We start from the raw sequence: 20,531 nt of genomic DNA, 5'->3' as shown, positions 1-20,531 counted from the left end.
AATTTTACTGGGGTTTGCTTCTTAACTTCCCCTATGCCACAGCAAGAGGATAATTAAATGGCAGAGATGGGAAATTTGGCCCCTCCTGTAAAATCACTGTGTGAGAAGGAGTGGAAATGGTCCCTTATTTCTACGTTTAGCTGCTCAGCAGCCCCCAGCCTTTCCCAAGCACCTTCTGCGGGCCAGGTCCTGCGGGATTCATGCTGGGCAGCAGGAATGCAGTCCATCACCTCCCACCACACCCTAAAAGCCCTCCCACCTTGCTCTTTGCCTGCTGTGGGATGCAGCTGGATGCATTGCTGCTTTTCCAGAACTATTGAATTTCCCTGCAAAACTCTGCAGGTGTGATGCCTGCAGGGGACTCAGGGCTTTCCAACTAGATGGAGTCCAGGAAAAACAGAAACCTCAGTGGTGCTGCACAAGGAAATAGAGAGCAACCCCCATCTCCTGGAACAGGCTGCAGGGCTGCAAGTGAGACAGAGACTGTCCCTGCCTGTGTGCCCAAGCCATGCAGCCACGGTCAGCCCCACAGTGAGGGGACTCACAGGATGGGTCCTCACTGCAACCAGGCACAAGCTGCTCCACCAGCCCTGCCAGGGAAGCACAGCACACATGGCCCTGTGGCAGCTACAAACACACAACCTCTGAGCTCAGACATGTATTTATTTGCTCTCTGGTGGAAGACGTCACTGGAGCCACATCCTCTCACCCCACTGACTTCCAACAGAGGTGTAGGGACACCACTTGCCACTTAGCAGCACCCTGGGGGACCACAGGTGCCACCAGGACAGCTAGCAGGACCTGGGGCTCTCAGCTGCTCCAGCAGCTGGAAGGGATCACAGATTTTCTTCTGAGGGACAGAGAAAAACCCAGGGCGGGATCAGGCCAGTGGGAAGCAAGAGGCACCTGAGAAAATGGCACTTGGCACTTCCTTAGCTATCATGGGGGCAGCCTCTGGGTCACTCCAGCTGCGTTTTCCTGCAGCAAGGCAAAAGCCAAGAGCTTGTCTGGGACTTTGGCTCTGCTTTTATCTGAGAAATGCCTCCTACTTGGATAGAGTCCTGAGAAAATCTCCCCTTCCTAAGCATGAGGCTGTATTTCAGGGATATGCAGCTGCAGGGTATTATCTCACTTGTATCTCCTGGCCCATCTACAGGCTGCAGGGACCACCAAGGAGAAGAGATAGGCTTCCAGCAGATAATGCTTTGTGCTGCAGGGTCAGGGTTGGCAGCCAGGGCCAACCTGCTCGTCCAGCAGCAGGCGGGAGAGCAATGGGCAGGAAGAAACCATGGGAATGGGCCATCATCTCCCTGTGGCAGGCTGTGCACAGCAATCCCCTCAGGGGAAGGATGACTCCCTTTGGGAGACCTCAGAGAAGTCCAGCTGTCAGCCTCACCAGTCCCCATGGATATCTTGGGGTAGTTAGAGCAGATCCCCCTTTGGAGGGCTCCAACTTGGGTAGGGGTAGAGTCTGTCCCGACTCAGGCACCAGGCATCACTCTTGGTGTCCCACGAGCTTCTCCCAGCCCAGAAGGAGTCACATGTCTTGGTATCATGCTACAGCCCTTCTGATACCCCATAGCAACTCTGATGGCAGGGGACACCCATGTCCCAGTTCCTTAACCCGGCCATGGAGCTGCCCTCTACCAACCTTCACTCCCTTGCTACAGCAGCCCTGCAGTGCTGCAGCACTAGCTCCACCAGCTCGGATCAGGAACTTCTCCGCAAACCTGGAGCTCTGCAAGATCGCAGCCATTTCAGCATCCACGTTTACCACCTCTCCTTCCTGGGGGCAGAGGAATGGTCACAGGCCTGGGGTCCTGGATATGTGTTCCAGGGGACTCCAGCCACCCAGCCAGATGATGGGGAGAGTGAAAGCAGGAGCACATCTTGGCCCAAAACCTGAAGAAACACCCACAAAACCCAAGCATCAGGCTTCAAACCATTCCAGGAAGCCACCATGGATGTTCTACTTCTACCTTTACCACAAAGCAATGCATGCATCTGTCTCCCTTTCCTGTACATTTGCACTCCCCTGGGTTTACACAGCCCCTTGGCTCCCACCCACCATCCCCTCCACCAAAGCTTGCCCCCTAGATCACAGAGGATGATGCTAAGTAACAGCTTCATCAGCTTTAACTCTTCCCTACAGAGCCTTAGCATGCCCCCACAAACCTTGAAGGTGAAGTTGGCATCAAACACCAGCTCTCGCTCGTGCCCCACAATCCCGCCACTGTAGGTGACCTGTCCTGGCCCAGTCCGGCTGCCACCTGGCACCTTGAATAGGCGGTAGGTTGCGGAAACAAAGCGGCAGTCGCCTACAAGGGAGAGGTTGGTGGCTTGGGCACTGAACACCTGGGCTGGGATCCCAGCAGAGCTTCCCCCAGCTTCCCAGAGCTGGTGCTCCGTGGCTGGATCCTCACCGACAATGTCCTCCAGCTCCTTGTCGCCAATGGTGATGGGGCTGGCGGTGACCAGGCGTGGGGGGCTGAACCCCACCTCCTCAGCAATGCTGTACAGGTCTCTCCAGTACAGGGCTCCTGCCAGGCATTCTCCTGGTACGAGACCACAGACATGGGCAACGGAGGCAAAGGTCCAGTCCCCCCATGCCATGTCACCCCCATGCCACAGCCCTACGCACCCCACAGCACCCGGTGCTTCCGGGTGGTCTCGCTCAGGCGCTGGCTGGCGTAGACGTCACTGAAGTACATCTCTCCCCCAGGCTGGAGGGCAGCAAGGAGTGAAGGGAGGCCTCAAGAAGCAAAGAGACAAAAGGGGCAAGGAGAATTGGGAACCCCCTAATCCTACCCTGCTTGGACCCCTCCACAGAGATGTCCTCCCCTGACCCCATCCTGCATCCGTGCCTTGCCAGATCCCATTTGCTGCTCCTCAGTGGCAGTTCAACAACAGAGCCACCCCAAGCCTGTTTACTGCCACGGACACCAGCACCATCACCTTCAGCACACGGAAGGCCTCCCGCAGCACAGCCCTCTTGTCAGGGGCAAGGTTGATCACGCAGTTGGAGCTGTGGGGGAGGAGACCAAGGCTTATTTGCACCTTCTTGCACACTTAGCACCACCAGCTGCTGTGCATCCCATCACTTCACACAGGATTTGGAAACACCAGTTTGACCATGAAAAGGGCAGTTTATATTCCCAGACTGTAGCCCAGACTCTAGCTTGGGATTTCCCTTTTCCTAACAAGTGCTTCTGAAGCAGTGACCCATTGAGATGCAGACCCAGCCCACAGCCCCGGGAAGCAGCAGGACTGGGGGTGACTGTGCCCTGCACGGCACGTACGTGACAATATCGTAGCTGTCGTCAGCCAGTCCCGCATCACCCAGGTTCTCCATGTAACCATGGAAGAACTCCACATTCGGCTTTTGGTAGCCAAACTTATCCATGTGGTAGGCAATGTGCTTCTTCGCCACCTCAACCTGGCAGGAGGAAGGGAATGATGTGGGGGTGCTGCTGGAAGGATGATGGGGAGCCCCAGATCTGTGCCGTACTTGGCCCTCGGTCATATCTATCCCAGTGATGTGGCCCTGCTCCCCGACCAGCTGGCTCAGCAGGTAGCAGTCCCTGCCGCTGCCGCTGCCCAGGTCCAGAATCCGGCATGATGACAGGCACTCAGGGATCACCAGACCGCAGCCGTAGTACCTGGGTGCATCCTGAGTTGAGCTGGGTGGAGGTGCCCCGTGGCACAGCCAAGAAGGGGCTGCAGCCCAGGGGGATATGGCAGTGGAGGAGAGACCCTGGGGTTTACCTGGCCACCACCTCCTCATGGATGCGCTCCAGGGCATCTCTCACCAGTTTCGAAACAGGCCTGGCTGAGGTGATGCACGCATTGGTTTTGAGGTCCTCTGATTTCTGCAGCTCTTTGCCATAGTAGTTCTGAGATGGGAAGGACAGAGGCCACTAAACTGTGCCAAGTTGAGCCCTGGGAGCTCCCTATGCTCTAAAACATGGGGGCCATGCCTGCACTCGGCCTGTACATGTTCACGTGTCCTCTGGCACTGGCACTCTCATTTTCACCTAGCCAAAAACTATGGTAAGATTAGGCATCCCTTTGCCCCCATCCTCCCCAGTTCCCTTTGCTCACACGCTCTGATATGTTTGTGCAGGAGGGAATTTAATTCCCATTTTCAGTAACTTTGAAGGCTGCAGCCACCATTTCTCTGGCTGAGAGGAGTACAGGGAACAAGGGCAGGGAAATGTCAGGTTGCTCCACCCCCCATCCCTGTGTGAAACAGGAGCAAAGCCATCAACTGCACCTGGCATTTTCATCTGGGCCCGGAAACAAGCTTTATCTTCTAATGGCAGCAGGAACTCTAGCACAGCCCAGGCACACACCCCCTACCCAACTGCCCCATCCACACTCCTCACCTGTACCTCCTGGTGGATCTGCTCTCCGCTGGGAGCTGCCACTGCAACAGGAATGTGGGGCTGGTGGCTGAAACCACAGAGATGGGCACCATACCAGGTCCTCCCAACAGTTCTGAATCTCCCTCTTCCCCCAGATACCACAGCACTTTTTGCTCTCCCCCAGCAGAACCCTGAGAATCCCCCCAAACTTGCAGTCTAATAGGATGCTCCAGGGGGCACCTGACAACATCTCTTCACCCCAAAAACCCAGTCCCAGCTGCCTTGGAGAGATGAGCCCCCAAAGCATCCCTGTAGGGTAAATCCCCCTCCCCTGCTTTGCAGAGCCCTTGGCCCCAAGGACAGCTGCAGCAGAGGCCCTGGGGTGTCTTACTGCCTCCAGCTGCAGGGCCTCAGCCGGACTCTGCCCAGCCTGGGCCACGCTCCTCCCCAGTATCCCGTGCTGTCCCGGCATCCCACGCTGCCTGGGCCTGCCTTCCGCCTGCCCAGGCCCCTGGCACACAGCCCCGCAGGACACAGGCACAGCGAGGGCTGCTGGCCCCACTCCCGTGCTGAGCACGCTGCCATCATTCATAGTTCTTGCTGCACCCACACCCCCAAACCCACCCTGCTGCCTGTTCCAACAGCTCTGCACCTCCACAGTGCAGCCCTGTCCCTGCTTGCCCCAAAGGCAGGGAGACACAAATTTAATGCTACAGGACTGCTGTAGCCTCTGCAGAGGACAGGACTTCAGAAGGGACGAGTCACCTGCAGCAAGGTCACACTGCCTCTGCAAAGCCCTCTGAGCTGAAGCAGAATGGGGGATCCTGGGGGGCAGAGACCCACCATCCCAAACAGTCTCCCCAGTGCACAGGGACTGCCAGCAACAGAATCCAGGACAGACTGCTGTGGTTTGGTGGTGTTCAGAACAGCTTTTATTCCCAGCAAAAAAGTCGCAGGGAGAACTCATTCCCAAACTGCACCTGCAAATCTGGGGTCAGAATGTCACCCAAGGCAAAAATACTGGCAGGGATGGTGAAATCTAGTCTGAGAAGGCTCTGCAGCACAGGAGCCAGACTCCAGCAGCATTCCAACAGGAATGTGGCAGGCCTTTGTCAGCTCTCAGCCTGCCTACTCCTATCAGCTGGTGAAAAGCACACTCAGGCAAACAAGTGCTTCCCGTGCACTCCAAGTGCTATAGATAAGTGATTTACCAGAAACAAGACTCAGTATTTATAGCTGGCTCTGAATGTGAACAGCTCACTTGTCTTCAACAGAGCAGTGTAGAACTGAGCACAGCAGCTCCTGATGCTCTCGCTGCCTGCTTACCAGACAGGCCTTTGGATACCTTCCCAACCAGATACAAACACGCCACAGCCAAGGCTGCTTCATCAAAAGCTGGAGCAGCAGCCCAGGAAAAGGAATGCAGTTGAAGGCCGAATGCAGCATATATGGGCTGGCAAAGGGATGATGTTCCAAACTCTGGCAGAGAGGAAAATAAGATAACCTCTGAGGAGGATGACAGCCAAACCGCGTCCAGCTAGGCCACTGGCTGATGTGTGTGCTTAGATTCTGGCTTCAGAAATTCTGTGCTGGGACTGGCACCGCAGCCTACACTGAAGCACCTCTCATCCACCCAGGCACTTGCAGCTCACACCGATTAAAATGCCCTAAATAAACTGCACTCTGTGCCACCTCTGTGGCTAAATACAGACCAGTGGCAAAGTGCAGGCACCTGCATTTAAACGCCATGCCTCAACTCTGCATTTCTTGCCAAGGGTGCTGGGGTGGGCTGAGCACTTCATGCTACATGGGAAGTAAGCAGACACAGGAATTATTGGGAAGAGCAAAGTTTCAGGGAAGTTTGTTTCAGCCAGGTGTGGGTGTGCAGGTGAGCATTCTGGAGCAGAGGTGTGGATGCAGGCACACGAGAGGGGGCCATGTGCCCAGAAGCACAGACTCTGCACATATCCCAGCTGACATCCAGCATCATCCAGACACAGTTCTGAGCCCCAGGGGCTGGAGGGGGGAGAACACTTCACTCCTTCAGTGCTGGTCAAGATTTCCTCGAGCCTTCGGCTCCCCTTCATTTCAGCAAGTGATTCAGCTGGTCCTGGAGGTTTGACGAGCGCTCCACGCTGGGCACCAAGCAAGAAGAGATTCATGGTGAAATCTGCTCCCAGACTATGCTGCCTGTGCCCGAGGGATCAGAGCAGCTCTAGAGCTGACACTATAGCAAAGAGAAACCCTGGGGTCCCCCGAGCCCCCTCTGTGTCCCCACAAAGGAAACCTCACTTCATGCACCCTGCTGTACACAGCTCTGTCCCCACCACCCTCATCTCCTCTCACAAGCAACTCACATGCTCTATCACACCAGTGAAACAAAAGGAAGCTTGGGTATGAATCCCATTTCTTCATTCAAATTCCCATCTCTTCCCAATACTGAAGTGTTATCCTGCTGGGCCAGCATCTGCCTCAAAGGCAGCTGCAAAAATCTTTCCATTCTGCTTTCCCCCATCCAACTCCATCACCTTCCCTTTTCTACCCCCACACGTGTGTCCCCCAGGTCCTCCCAGAACTCACTTCTTTTGAATTGCTTCTTGCCTGGATGAGAAAAGGAAAGACAAAAAGAGCATTAGAAATACAAATCTCAGTCATGGTTTACGTTATGTCGAACAAGGGCTCAAGAGGCCAAAACTCCAGGGCGTTTCTGGATTAAGTTCTGGGGGGCAGAAGCAGCACTGGCTTCTCCTTCTTAGTTCCAGGAGCATCATACACACTTATGGGAGACACAGTGCATGGCGAACAGGAAGCAAAAATTTCAGCTCCCACCCCAAAACAGCCTGAAGAGGGCTGGAAAATTCGAGCTCCAAGGCCTGCTCAGCTTCGAAAAACCGCAAAAGAGGGATCAGTCTTAGCTGGCAGCTACATGCAAAGTCTTCAAGGAGAACAGAAAAGGACTGAAGGATCCACTCAGCCCCCAAGAGAGAATGTCTACTTACTGGTGTCCCCTACTTACTGGTACTGTAGATGAGTAGTTATTATGGCCATTTTTCTTAAACTCTGTGACGAACAAAAGAAAGAATGAATGCCTACAGAAATCACAGTGCAGCTGTCCTAATGCCCTGGGGGTTCCTCCAGCACAGCCACCACTGCCTTGCTGCAATGCCTCCAAAACATCCCTGCTGGTAGCTGTCAGCAGTGGCCCACTTCCTTCTCCTTTCCTAGGGACAGGCAGAGACACAAGTACTTTATTTCAGCCCACAGTCCCTCAAGCTTTGTGTCAGAGAGGGCACAGCTTGAGGGCTGGCCAGCCTGCAGGACACCGGGAGTCCAGCAGCACTGGGTCTGAGGAAGCACTAAATTATTCTGGCCACCAGCCCTGCTGCCTGAAGCCACGTAATTCACTCCAGGGCTCCCCTAGCACGGCTGCAAACTGCTCTTACCACCCTCCTCTCCTCCCGCCCTAGAAGCACTGCTGCTCGAGCGCAAGAACACAGCTTACATCTTCCGAGTGCAAGATGGCATCTTCTTGCATCACCATGTTTCTCGCAGCTTGACCCAGGAGCTGCAAGACAAACGTAGAGACCAGGCTGAGACGCTGCAGCTTTGCGTTTCCCGAGGCCCCCGTGACGGCTGGCAGGGTGACAGCGTGCGGGGATTACCGCAGTGCCGTGACAGCACATCCATCGGGAGCGCCTGAGGCACCGCTCGCACCTGTCACCACGAGCAGCTGGCAGTCACCCTCCCGCCTGCCACCGCCGGAGTCCCAGGCGCTGCCGAGCCGTGCCCGCATTCCGGTCCCGCTGTCCCCGTCCCTGCCCAGACACAAGGATGTGTCCCCTTCTCGGACTACAGCACCCAGCATGCATTGCGCCGGCCTCCCCGCTCCCGGCTCCGCTCCGGCCCTGTAATCGGCCGCCTGGCGGCACCCGCCGCTCACCTCGGCGCTACGGGAGCCCTTCAGCACCTGCTTAGTGAGAGCGATCACGTCGGTGCCGCAGCTCGTCACCTTCTCGGTCAGAAGCCCCTTCACCGAGTGGCCAAAGCGCGCCTGGGCATCTGCCGCGCCCCCCGCCGCCATCTTACCCCACCCGCGCCCCGCCCCGCCTACTCCCGGGAGCGGCTACGGCGAGCGCCGGGGGCCTGAAGGCTCGGGAAGGCGCAGAGCCCGCGGTGTTCGGGGTTACTGCCGGGAGGGGCTTCCGTTCCCAAAGGACTCCCCCAGGACACCTCATCGCCTCGGGCAGAGACACCCACAGGCTGCCCAGCACTGACAAGCACAGACCAAGGCTGACCAGCGCTGACCTGGTCAGTACTTTCTCAGCCCTGGCCAGTACTTGCCCTGTACCGACCAGGGCTGACCAATGGTACCAGGGGCTGACCGGCGCTCACCAGCATTGCCGAGGGCTGCCCAGCAGCGTCCAGTGCTATCCGTGTCTCCCCAGCACTGACAGCAGCGCATGATGAGGGATGCTCCGGGCTTACCAACACTTCTAGCGCTGCCCATTCCCTCCCGGATCTGCTGTGCCGCTCCCCGGCTGGGGATGGATTCCAGTGCCCCGCCAGACCCCCGAGCTGTGCTCACGACACCCAGGACGGACCTCGAGCTGTCCCCACACCGCTGGCCCTCCGCAGGGCCCTGGGGATGGAACCCCAAGGACGGATCCGACCCTGGGCATCCCCTGGCCCCCAGCGCGCTGGAAGCAGCTCCCCCATGGCCACCCAGGGTGGCCGTGGCCCCGCTGCCCTCGCCCCCCGCCATGCGCCCACAGCTGCGGAGCTGGCCACGGGCCCAGCGCTCGGCTCCCCCCTCCTTGTCCCCCCGATAAGGAGCCGAGCCCGCCTCAGAGTCAAGGAGACGACCCCGCAGCCGCTATAAGGGCCCCCCGCGCGCCGCAGCCCCGCAGCCGGCCCCGCCATGGCGCTGCTGGGCGCCCTGCTGCTGGCCCTGGCCCTGCTCTGCACCTGGCGGCTGGCGCGCCGGAGGGACACCCTGGCAATGGCCACGGGGACAGGTCTGGGGCGCCCACGGAGCCTGCCGGCCCTGCCGCTGGTGGGGAGCCTGCTGCAGCTGGCCGGGCACCCCCAGCTCCACCTGCGGCTGTGGCGCCTGCAGGGACGCTACGGCAGCCTCTACGCCCTCTGGATGGGCTCCCACTACGTGGTGGTGGTCAACAGCTATCGGCACGCCAGGGAGGTGCTGCTGAAGAAGGGCAAAGACTTCGCCGGACGGCCCCGCACCGTGAGTCGGCAGCAGGTCTTGGGGACCCCTTCCCACTGTGGCGTGGGGTGAGGAGGGGGACGCTCCCAAGGAAGACGCTGGCACGCAGCAGGGTCCGTGTCCCCTCCCCATCCTGCCTGCAGCAAGCCAGGGACAGGGCGGCCCCTCCGTACCCTGTTCCCCAGGGCCAGCCCTGTCATGCTCCGTCCCAAGGAGGATGCCTGTTTTTCCTGCAGCTGGCGGCATCCCTGGGCACGGGGATGTGGGCTCAGGTACTACCAGGCTCCCTGCACCCCTTAAGTTCCCTGGGCATCCTAGAGCCCCTAACCTTCGCATCTGTCCCCAAACCTCTGTATCAGTCCTTGGCAGGGGGAAAGCAAACCACATGTCCTGCGCTTTGCCTGCCTGCATTAACCTCTGGCCCCCCGGACCATTTCTGGGATGGGGTGAGATGAGCGGGGCTGCCCTGCAGCGGGATGACCCTGGGACTGCGTGTCCCTCAGGTGACCACGGACCTGCTGTCCCGGGGGGGCAAGGACATCGCCTTCGCCAGCTACGGGCCCCTCTGGAAGTTCCAGCGCAAGCTGGTGCACACTGCCCTCTCCATGTTCGGGGAGGGCTCGCTCGCCCTCGAGAGGATCAGTAAGTGCCTCCCTCCAGCCCCAGCCTCCCTCCCAGCTCTGGCTGCCTCTCACGCTGCACTTCTTCTTCTCAAGTGTCCTGATTCCCTGGGAACCAAGGAAAGACAGGGGCTCAGCCCATGTCCCCTGGTCTCCCCTCAGCTTGCCAGGCAGGGGCTCTGTCCCTCTCCTTATATCCCCTGTACTTTACCAACACCGCTCCATGTGTTTTCTACCCTGAACTTTAGTTCCACTCACTCACAGATGGGGAGACTCAGGCATGAAGCCAGCCCCCCACTCCGGCCAGGAGGACATCCTTGCACATCTCCATTCTCTCTGCTCCTCCCCAGCACTCAGCATTGTCCCTTCTGCCCATCCCAGCCCCTCAGGGCCTAGCCCTGTCTGGTGGGTGGCCTCTGCAGGCTGCACACCCTGAATGAGCAGGGGACCCCTCCTTCCAGCTCCCAGCTGCCCCTTTCACCCCCTTGGCTTAATCATCGCTCCCTCATCACCCCCTGGCCTGCCTCTCCTCCACCCCAGTCTGCCGGGAGGCTGCATCCCTGTGCGAGACGCTCAGCGCTGCGCAGGACACGGCCCTGGACATGGCCCCCGAGCTCACGCGGGCCGTCACCAACGTGGTCTGCTCCCTCTGCTTCAACTCCTCATACCGGCGTGGGGACCCCGAGTTTGAGGCCATGCTGGAGTACAGCCAGGGTATCGTGGACACCGTGGCCAAGGAGAGCTTGGTGGACATCTTCCCCTGGCTCCAGGTGAGCAAGAACATGAGCACTGCCCATTCCTCTCACCTCACATGCGAGGAAGGAGCTGAGATGGGTCCTGTAGGAGGCCCCTGAGTTAGGAGGGTCCCTGTCCTGGTGACCCACAAGAGCCAGTACACTGGTGAGCACAGAGTGACTGCCTGGGGGCCTGCAGGGGCTGGGCTGAACTGTAGACTGTTGTAATATGCTTTTCTCCCTCAGATATTTCCCAACAAAGACCTGGCCCTGCTGAAGAAATGCCTCCAGGTCCGGGACCAGCTGCTCCAGCAGAAATTCGCTGAACACAAGGTGCCAGCAGGGCCAGGACAGGGCGATGCTGGAGCTGGGGTGGTGGGCGCTATGCCCAGGACAGCCTGGCTCATGCATGTCCCTCGGCAGGAAGCTTTCTGCGGAGACACCGTGAAGGATCTCATGGATGCCCTCTTGCAAGTGAGGCTCAGTGCTGAGAACAGCAGCCCTCTGGAGCCAGGGCTGGAGCTGACTGATGACCACCTCCTCATGACGGTGGGGGACATCTTTGGGGCTGGTGTGGAGACCACCACGACTGTGCTCAAATGGGCTGTGCTCTACCTGCTCCACTACCCCGAGGTAGGGTCTGCACCCTACATCAGGGGCTTGGGTTCCCTCCAGCACCAGGGACATCATGGGGAGTTTTGGGGAAGGCAGGTGCCAAAAGAGAAGTCAGGCTCTGCAGATAAGCAGGATCAGGCCGTGGGCACTTCTGCCCCACACAAGCTGACAGGACACGTGGATGATGCTGGGTGTACCCCCCTGTGCACAGGGCACCTTGCTTCCTGGGCTCCTGCAATGGTCTTTACATTCCTCCCAGATCCAGAGGAAGATCCAGGAGGAAATGGACCACAAGATCGGCCTGGTGCGTCACCCCCACCTCAGCGACCGCCCGCTGCTGCCCTACCTGGAGGCCACCATCAGTGAAGTGCTGCGCATCCGGCCCGTGTCCCCCCTGCTCATCCCACACGTGTCCCTTGCCGACACCAGGTGAGACGCCCCTGGGGCACATCCAGGTCATGGGCAGAGACTGTGGGGAGGGAGCGACTGCCTCACTCTTTGTCCGCTTTGCAGCATTGGGGAATACTCCATCCCCAAGGGTGCCAGGGTCATCATCAACCTCTGGTCTGTGCACCACGACGAGAAGGAGTGGGACAAGCCTGAGGAGTTCAATCCTGGTGGGTTGTATGATCCTCATCCCCTCCTGGGCCAGGGGACAGCCGGGTGGGTGCAGCAGGAGAGGCTGAGCCCTGGGGGAGGCTTGGTGCTGGGAGGTTGGATGCTGCTCCTGCCCGTCTGGGGCATTCGCACCTCTTGCTCCTGCAGCTCCTGGGAGGGACACACACGTGATGAACTTGGGCAGGTCTCAGGCAGAAGGATCAGCCTGCTGATGCCAGCTGCGCCCCTTCCCTTTGTAGGCCGCTTCCTGGATGAGCGGGGCCAGCACATCCATTCACCCTCACCCAGCTACCTCCCCTTCGGAGCCGGGATCCGTGTCTGCCTGGGAAAAGTCCTGGCCAAGATGGAGCTCTTCCTCTTCCTGGCCTGGGTGCTGCAGAGGTTCACACTGGAGTGCCCTGAGGACCAGCCCCTGCCCTCACTGGAGGGCAAGTTTGGTGTTGTGCTGCAGGTGCAGAAGTTTCAGGTGAAGGCCAGGCTGAGGGAGGCCTGGAGAGCGGCCTCATGATGGGGAGGAGCCCTGGATTCCAGGCAGGGGGATAGGGGGATGGTGGGTGGGACCACAGAGGCTGCCCCATGAATGGGGTTTATCCAGATAAAGCTATTCCCAACACAGCATGGCTCCAGCTATTTTTTGGGCAGGAGATGGAGGACAGGGTTAAGTGTGAGATGTATGGTGGCCCCACAACTTGCTGGGAGCACTTGCTGGCTCAGTTGGGAGGCTGTGGCCTCCCTGCAGCAGCCTGGCAGCTCCTGCCTGCTCACTATCCTGAGCACTCACTGTCTGGCTGGATTTTGGCCATCGCTCCAGCAGCAGCAGCAGCAGCAGCACAACCTTCTCGTAACGCAAGGGGCCGTGTTTGCTTTGCTTTTGCCAAAAACTACTGTGCCATGGAGGGCAGCCTGTAATTAGGTTTCTGGTTCTCTATTACTTGACCTCTTAATATTTAACTAAATAGCTGCACAGCTATGGCTCAGGGCCCCTGGAGGGAAAGCAGCCAAGGCTGAGAGGAAAGCCTCTCAGAGCCCCAGCACAATGTGACACCCCAGCCCTGCACACCCCCTCATTTCCCCCCTGCCCTCTCTCTTGCTGGCAGGCAGGAAAACAGATATAAACTTCCCCACCACTAAACCTCCTGCTCAGTGTGTGAGTTCTTTCAAACCCCAGCACTTGGCTTTCATGCAGCCCCTTCAACACCGGCATCCAATGCCAAATGGGTCCTGTCAGCCTGTGGCACGAGGGTGATGATGAAGGCAATGCATTTGCAGCCTGGCACAATACCAGGAGCATCCTCCCTCCTCCCAGTCCATTTTCCTGGGGGCTCAGGGTGGTGGGGAGGAGCTGGAGGAAGAACTGCCATGCACATACCTGTCCCAAGGGCAATCTTCAGGCTGATTTGAGCAGCTGACCCACCAGAAGCTGGGCAGAGGGAGCACAGCAGGAGCCCAGCCCCACTGCTGCTGCACAGAGTCTCTGATGGCTTCTAAGGGCTGAACCCCACATACCCCCCTGCTTTCCTGCCTGTTTCCATCACACCAGGGGTGCCACTGGGTTTCCAATCCCTCTACTTCTGCTACGGCACACTGAAGCTGTATGGGTGAAGTGGGATGGGACTCAGAATGGGCTTTGGGAAAACTTGGCTAAACATGATGCCCTGAGCTTCCCTGGGGATTGGCCTTGTCCTCCCCAGCCTTGTCCTTCCCCTGCCCCAGATCCTGTCACCTGTCACTGGTAGCACACACTGGCAGGGAGGCTCCACTCCAGTCTCCTGTAACATTGTGATGCTTCCAGGAGCATCAACAGAACCTCCAGCACATTTGTACCCCTTTGCCAAGGCATTTGATTTTGCTCTTGGTAAAGGAAAGGATTTTCTCCTTGCCAGAATCAACAAGGGGCTGACACCTTGCTGTTTGCCAATACACCCACATAAGTGCTAAATGCACCTTGAGGCACCTTGCACCTTTGAACCAGGGATGTTTCTAACCTGGAGAATGCCTCCAGCCACAGCCTCTTGCAATCCACCTTCCTCATTTGCCAGGGCTGGCATGTGCTGCCCTAGGCTGGGAGACCAGCACATGCTGCAAATCCCAGCACCCCAAGCTGGGCCCTGCTGCAGGGTGTCTTGCCCCCTACCCAGCCCACCTCCTCCCCACCGGGAGAAGATGCTGCTGGTGAAATTCAGTGCCCAGAACCAGCTGCCTGGAACTCTGTGAGCTGGTAAACAGCCCCCGGCACGGCTGCTCCCTGCTCTGGGAGTGGGCAGAGGCACTGCTGAATCACCCGGCTGGTATTTCTATCCTGACAGCTGCTCCGGGGCTGTGCTGCTGCACCCAAACCCCTGGCTCCACCAGAAAGCTTCACCTGGACCACTGGCTCCAGTTCCCTGAGGCAAAGGGGGTCTGCGAGGGAGGAACTGGTGACGATGGAAAGAATGGAGGTTTTTCATTCCCACAGTTTCCTGGGTACACCATGAAGCACATGTGCAGCTTGCTGAGGGCACTGGGCAGAGCAAGCCTGAGCCTTTCCATCGCACAAACTCATTTTGGGGGGCAAAGCCATCCCCACAGCACTCGGCTGACCCAGCTGCACCACAGGGCTCAGCTCAGAAGCCCTCCAAATTTGAGAGGCTCGTCTTTGCACCAAGCACCGGCTGACCCTGGACTGTGCCGGAGAGTGACGGCCAGCCCAGGAGGAGCAGGAGACGCTTGGAATACCTGTGGGCTCTGCACCGGGCGTGGGGCCAGGAGAGCTGAGTAAGCACAAACCTCAGGACACAGCTGTTTGCCGGTCGAAAACAAATCGAGAAAAGAAGCCGGCAGCCTGTCACCCCCCCGGCACACACTGCAGTGCTTGCACCACCGTCGCGACGGCCCCGCAGCGGGCACCGGTCCCATCTGATAAAAACAGATCTGTGCTGCAAGGATGGGGGGAACCAGCTCTGACGAAGAGGCAACTCATTCTGGCCTTCCCAGGCTGCCCACTGTGGGATGCTGTAGGGCTTGCCTGAGCCAGGGGCTGCCTGTCTTCCCCCCTCCCGGCCTGGCTTTTCCTACATAAACTAAAGAAAAAACAAACAAACAAACAAACAAAAAACAGCAGCAAAAGCCTCCCTGGGATGTGTTGCACAGGTGGTGATGGGGGGCCAGGAAGCAGCAGCCTCATTCAGGACAGCAAAGGAGTTTATTCACCGGAGCTGGGCTGTGCCCCAGCTCCCTGCCAAACTCTGCCGGGAGCAGGTCAGGCTGGGATGAGCCCAGCCAGGGCATGCAGAGAACCAGAGGAGATACAGCTGGGGAGCCCTGGCAGTGCAGAGCAGGAACTCAGAACCACTGACTCACATCCCCGAGTGCTGAGGAGTGCCCAGGGACCCCAAATCTCCCATCGCTAGGCAGAACAGCCTCATGCTGGCAGTGGAGCCACTCATTCTGCTTTTCTCCAGGCTTCCTGCCCCAGGACGCTTTTGATAACTGTGTAACACAGAGGATTAACTGCACCTCGGCTTTCCTTAGCCTAAAGTTAGGCAAGCAAAGCTTTGAGAGCAGGTTGCCAGCAAGCATCAAGGCACAATTCCCTCCTCCTCCATCTTCAGCCAACACCCATCCACAGGGTTGTACAAACATGCAATGATATGTGGCAGGAAGATCCTGCCAGTGCTCCCAGATGATGAGTTTGCATCATCGCAGAGCTGAAAAGTCCTTTGGATGCCAAGGAGATGCTGCAGTACCCACCGATCCCAGGAGCCCCCGTTGTGCCCAGAGGACACTCACCGAGCCACCAAACTGTGCTCTTCACCTGTCCCCAGATAACACAACCCCAGCCCACCAGGACACCTGCTGGGTCCTTGCCCTCAGAGCCAGCTCCAGTGGCCGAAAACATTCCATGTAAGCAGCTCCACATGGCCATGGACTCCAGCAAAAACAGACTTCAAGGAGTATTGGCAGGCACACCTAGAGCACATTGTAAGCAGAACACCGAGCACTAGACTGACACTAATTTGCTGTAAAACCTGCTGCATTATTGCAGCTCAGTTTGGAAATGACATATTCATGACGGCCAACAGAACACCCCTTATAGCTGGGAATGGGTAGGGTTTGGTACTCCAGGGCTGGAGATGCACATCTGCCCATGCCCTCACACCTCCAGCATTTTACAGTGTGCATTTGGAGAAGAGCTCTCTTCAGACCACGTTGGCTTCCTACACAGGGACACATGTGAGGGTCAAGCACCTTTCTAAAGCTCCACAGCTGAAGCTCTGGGAGTCCTCTGCCTGCCTGAAGAGGCACCAGTCAGGGTATGTCCAAGGAGCTCACATGCCCCAGATCTTGCCCTGCACCACTCCTCCTCCCCATACCAGCTTCCCTTTGGCTGCAGGTCTAAAATCCCAAAGCACTGAAAGCCATTACCAGTCCTCAGGCACTTGTGAGCTGAAGAGATGTGGTTTGTGCCCCATTTATTTCTTTATGGTCTCAAAATGCCCCAAAAACCTCCAGGAGTCAGAAGAGGCACACCACTGCTTCTTCCTGACTTTTTAAAACTAGAAACATCAGCTTGGCTTACTGGTACTTACCTCCACATCCAGAGGATTCGCTCGCCGTTAGTGGGATGGCTGGAAAGCAAATATGGAGATTCCTTATGCCACATAAATGTTGGCAAAGGGTCCCCCACTGGCACAGGACCACCCCCAGGACTTACAGCAGTAAACCCCATTCCTTTCCTTACAGTCCTTACAGACTGATACGATTTTTTAGCTTCCTCTGTGGTGCGAGGAACAAAACCACATACAATACGTACAGAATCCCTGGGGGTGGCACTGGGGATCTTTAATTATCTTCTCAAAAGATCCATGTGGTCAGTGTACACAACTGAAGTGACCAGCCCCCACACAGCCAGGCTCTGGGGCACACACAGCCTCTCTGTTACCACTCATCCACGTCTCCAGGCTCCAGACATCCAGGAATGAGGTCTCTTGAATCCAAATCCATGTCCTTCATTTTTAAGAGCACACTAAAAACCAAACTGAAGAGCTGTCCTTATCAGCTGTTCTGAGGAAAGAGAAAGGCTTTGATGGGCAAGGGAGTGAGATTCTTCCAAACCCTGTAAGGTAAGAGTGCTCTCCTCAAATGTGCAGGTAAAATGCTGGCATAAGCACCACTTTCCTTGCATTGCAGTCAGCCAGTGCCAACAGACCTCCAGGTAGAATAACAAAACAAATCCATAAACTAAAGACAGATCTTGTTCTTAGCTCACAAAATGATACACATACACATGGACAAGTTATCAGAAAAGGCATTATATTTTGGTTTCCACCTTAGTTAAAATTGATTTTGGTTTTCAATCAGATCTGAGTATGTCCAAGTTCAGGTTTCAATGGTTTTTTCCCCGTAACAGTAATGATCTGGACGACCATAATTATAAAAGGGATGGGGAGAAATCCCGAGAACAAGTTACATAGTCTGAACTGTGCTCTCTTCCACATGAGCACTCTAGGGAATGTTAGTTTCAGTTCTTCCTTTTTTTTTGCTTTTTTTCTTCCTTCAGGTTGTTACTAACAAAAATCTCTACTGTTTATTAAAGCAAAGCTACAGTAAATTTTCTTGCAGTCTTACAGCAGGTTTTCATATTACCAGTAGGACTCGCATGCATGGATTGCAGTCACACACACACGCTCACAGACATTATACAGTAGCCAGTTGCCACCATAAAAAAAAAAAAGAAAAGAAAGAAAACACATTCATTTCTTTAAGTGGTCATCATTAGAATCGCACCAAACTTTTGGATAAAAAAAAAAATACTGCACAGGTCTTCCACATCTACAAGGTAAATCATCCCTTTCGCAATGGACGGAGCTCTCGTCTCCATTTGTTCAACATGCATCGCTAAGGCTTGAAGGCACGCTGGCCAAGGAGAGCCCTGTTCTTTTGTCATCTGAACTCCAGTGTGCTGCTATCGGGGTGCAAAAAAAGGACAAAAATAAATCCAAGCCCTTTTGCAGCACACCGGGAAAAGGTCATTCGGAGACCACAGTACTTGGAAGGCAGCCCAGCTGCCTGGATTCTACTGCTAACTGTGCTCTTGGAGGCATTGAAGGAACACACCTGCATTTAAAAATGACACATAAAGGCAAATTTCTGCAAACCCTTTCTTTTCAAACTGCCTAAGGTAGACTAGCACTCCTTCTAGAAGAAACTGGTCCTTCAGTCACCAGCTTCAAGTGGGAAACTTCCTACCTGCTGTAATAAACACTGAAGCACCAGAGGTTATAGGGCTGATGGCTGATGTATTTGGGCATTCACCAGCTTCAGGGAAACGTAACATGAGGGAAAAAAAAAAAAAAAAAAAAAAAAAAAAAGGAGAAAAGATGAAAAGAAATCCCCAATGCCTCAAGAGCACTATATCAAACCAGAACTCTTGGGCTACTGACTGCCGGCACTGTCAGAAGCTGCTTGCTTCTGGGAAGACACCTGGAGGTTGAAGCCTTATGGTGATCTGGTATCCTCCCAGGGTGAGATTTGCTGAGTTTTACTGATTGCAAGATAAAGCAGTGTTTCGGAAAACTAAAACCAACAAACTCATAATAACCATCACCAAAATCACCGTTGGAAAAATTCCATTCTTTAGAAGGTCTCATTTAGAAACATCAGTCCCTGCTCCATGGAGCAGGGCAGATACAATTAACAAAACCCAGAGTGACCTGTCCCCCACAAGCTGGGCCTTCGAGGTCTAGTCCCCATATTATATTGGAGGGGGAAAAGAAAAATAAACAAAAAAAAGAAGGTTGTATCACCTTTTCCTCCTGTTAAAGTTTTAATCCTCTTATTCCATTTTTATTTGTTTTTTTTTCCCCCGATTCTCCCTTCCACTCCACCACCTTAGCTGGGGGAGTTATTGGTACAAGAGTTTGGAGAGTCCTGCTCATTTATTGTGTTCAAGAGTACACACACCGGCTGCCGGGGCAGGTGGTGGTGGCTGTGTTCGCGGTGCTGCTCCTCCGTGGCACTGAAAAGCCCTTCCTCCTCGTCCCCGTGGGGACGGCCGCTGCAGCTGTCACAGAAGTCCAGGGGCCCATCCAGAGCGTCATCGATGAGCCCGTCAAACTCCTTGAGGTCGTCGTCGTGATGGCCCCGGTTGCACACGCAGACTTCTATGCCTGAGTCGCCGGTGAAACGGCGCTGCCTGCCCGGGGTCTTGTCCTTGGCGTCAGGAATGGCGCTGCTCTGCTCTAAGCTCTCAGAGCTGTAACCTTTCAGCAGTTCTTCCTTGCACTCTGTATCCTTATCAGGACCAGCCCTCTCCACTAGCTCGGCTCCTGTGCTGGTACTGCCGGGCTCGACGCTTTGCATTTTGGCGACGGCTCTCTCGCCCAGCATGGCGGTGGAGGGCTCGGGGTCCCCGCGGCCGGGCGCCCCAGTGCTGTCAGTACTGCTGTTATTGCTGCTGGGTGCTGCAGAGCTGCTCTGTGCTGGCTGCAGGGTCCTGGGCGTGTCCGGGATTGTGCTACTGCTGCCTGCTGGGACACACTGCTGATGTAAGGCACTGTACGGGGGCGGGGGGGTCGGCGGTCGGTTCACCACTTCCTCATAGGGAGGTAGCAAATAGTTTGGCAAAAACCCTAGAAGTGGGAGGCAAGGAGGAGAAGTTATTTCAGGAGCAGTTTATCTGAGGAAACGAGTCACTAATTCAGGTCAGTATGGCATTTGTCACCTACCAGCACCTTCCCTCTGAACAGCACAACGGGCTCCACAAAGGGGTGCCAGAACTCGTCCCAGGTGAGGCGTGTCATGTTTTAGAGAAGCAGCAAACACGGCAGAGGAGTGCACCATTACAGGAGGAGACGGACAATTGGGAACAGCAGGCTGATCTCCCGGCTCTCTCTATATTTGCCAGGCAAACCTCCCTGGACTGTGTACCCCAATACAGCCCCATAAACCACACTGGAGGATGGCCTGTGATGGCTGGAGGGAACAACTCCCCAGGCCTTTCCAACACTGCCTTCTCAGCTGAATTTCCACTTTCAAGATCAAAGATTTAATCTCACAAAGCATTGTGCAAATATGAAGAGACATGGGCAGTTACAAGGAACTTGAAGATCCTGGCTTTTGGTTGCTGTTTTAATGCTGGATTCAATTCTTCTGGTGCAATCAGAATAAACTGGCAGTACTGGCAAAAGAGTTTGGCTTATTGTACTTACAGCCTTCCAACCCATGAAAAATTTTGTTTATTTCTTAAGAGGCAACAAAACAGTCTATACAGACAGAATGTACTTAAACACTGGAAACATTTAAGTATAGCACTGCAATTTTCCATGTGCAATTGCATATCCCTGGGGCTGGGGAGGAAAAGGCTGCTGGGGAAGATTTC

General features: G+C 55.9%; 4 protein-coding genes across 7 annotated transcripts in view; 1 reads left to right on the top strand and 3 right to left on the bottom strand.

Annotated features, from left to right (window-relative positions):
• Nucleotides 1-645: 645 nt before the first annotated feature.
• Nucleotides 646-4,856, bottom strand: AS3MT (arsenite methyltransferase). Of its 2 annotated transcripts, none has more exons than XM_068197948.1 (11): nucleotides 4,710-4,856; nucleotides 4,386-4,408; nucleotides 3,766-3,893; nucleotides 3,509-3,659; nucleotides 3,300-3,436; nucleotides 2,956-3,025; nucleotides 2,642-2,723; nucleotides 2,424-2,555; nucleotides 2,176-2,318; nucleotides 1,652-1,786; nucleotides 646-850 (listed from the first exon to the last, which is right to left on the bottom strand). In XM_068197948.1, exons 1-11 carry the CDS (start codon nucleotides 4,834-4,836, stop codon nucleotides 752-754), a joined length of 1,227 nt encoding a protein of 408 aa, XP_068054049.1. In that variant the 5' UTR covers nucleotides 4,837-4,856; the 3' UTR covers nucleotides 646-751. The 2 variants fall into 2 exon arrangements, with proteins under 2 accessions (XP_068054049.1, XP_068054048.1); XM_068197947.1 differs by having other exon boundaries at nucleotides 4,386-4,426; nucleotides 4,756-4,832.
• A 417-nt stretch (nucleotides 4,857-5,273) lies between these two features.
• BORCS7 (BLOC-1 related complex subunit 7) lies at nucleotides 5,274-8,474 on the bottom strand. Its single transcript, XM_068197946.1, has 5 exons — nucleotides 8,305-8,474; nucleotides 7,867-7,929; nucleotides 7,381-7,424; nucleotides 6,945-6,965; nucleotides 5,274-6,499 (listed from the first exon to the last, which is right to left on the bottom strand). The coding sequence occupies exons 1-5, from the start codon at nucleotides 8,443-8,445 to the stop codon at nucleotides 6,448-6,450; spliced, it is 321 nt and encodes a 106-aa protein (XP_068054047.1). The 5' UTR covers nucleotides 8,446-8,474; the 3' UTR covers nucleotides 5,274-6,447.
• Nucleotides 8,475-9,004: 530 nt separating this feature from the next.
• Nucleotides 9,005-18,119, top strand: CYP17A1 (cytochrome P450 family 17 subfamily A member 1). Its single transcript, XM_068197941.1, has 8 exons — nucleotides 9,005-9,606; nucleotides 10,089-10,227; nucleotides 10,746-10,975; nucleotides 11,186-11,272; nucleotides 11,363-11,572; nucleotides 11,814-11,983; nucleotides 12,068-12,171; nucleotides 12,412-18,119. The coding sequence occupies exons 1-8, from the start codon at nucleotides 9,283-9,285 to the stop codon at nucleotides 12,678-12,680; spliced, it is 1,533 nt and encodes a 510-aa protein (XP_068054042.1). The 5' UTR covers nucleotides 9,005-9,282; the 3' UTR covers nucleotides 12,681-18,119.
• WBP1L (WW domain binding protein 1 like) overlaps nucleotides 17,448-20,531 on the bottom strand; it is a 59,430-nt gene continuing 56,346 nt past the window's right edge. For all 3 annotated transcript variants that reach the window (XM_068197942.1, XM_068197943.1, XM_068197944.1), the window contains one exon: nucleotides 17,448-19,782. In XM_068197942.1, the coding sequence (XP_068054043.1) occupies nucleotides 19,043-19,782 (740 nt within the window). In that variant the 3' untranslated portion in view covers nucleotides 17,448-19,042. The remainder of the gene's footprint in view (nucleotides 19,783-20,531) is intronic.

Source organism: Anomalospiza imberbis, chromosome 8, assembly GCF_031753505.1.
Source record: "Anomalospiza imberbis isolate Cuckoo-Finch-1a 21T00152 chromosome 8, ASM3175350v1, whole genome shotgun sequence".
Classification (NCBI taxonomy): domain Eukaryota; kingdom Metazoa; phylum Chordata; class Aves; order Passeriformes; family Viduidae; genus Anomalospiza; species Anomalospiza imberbis.
This window is presented reverse-complemented; position numbering and strand designations above follow the sequence as displayed.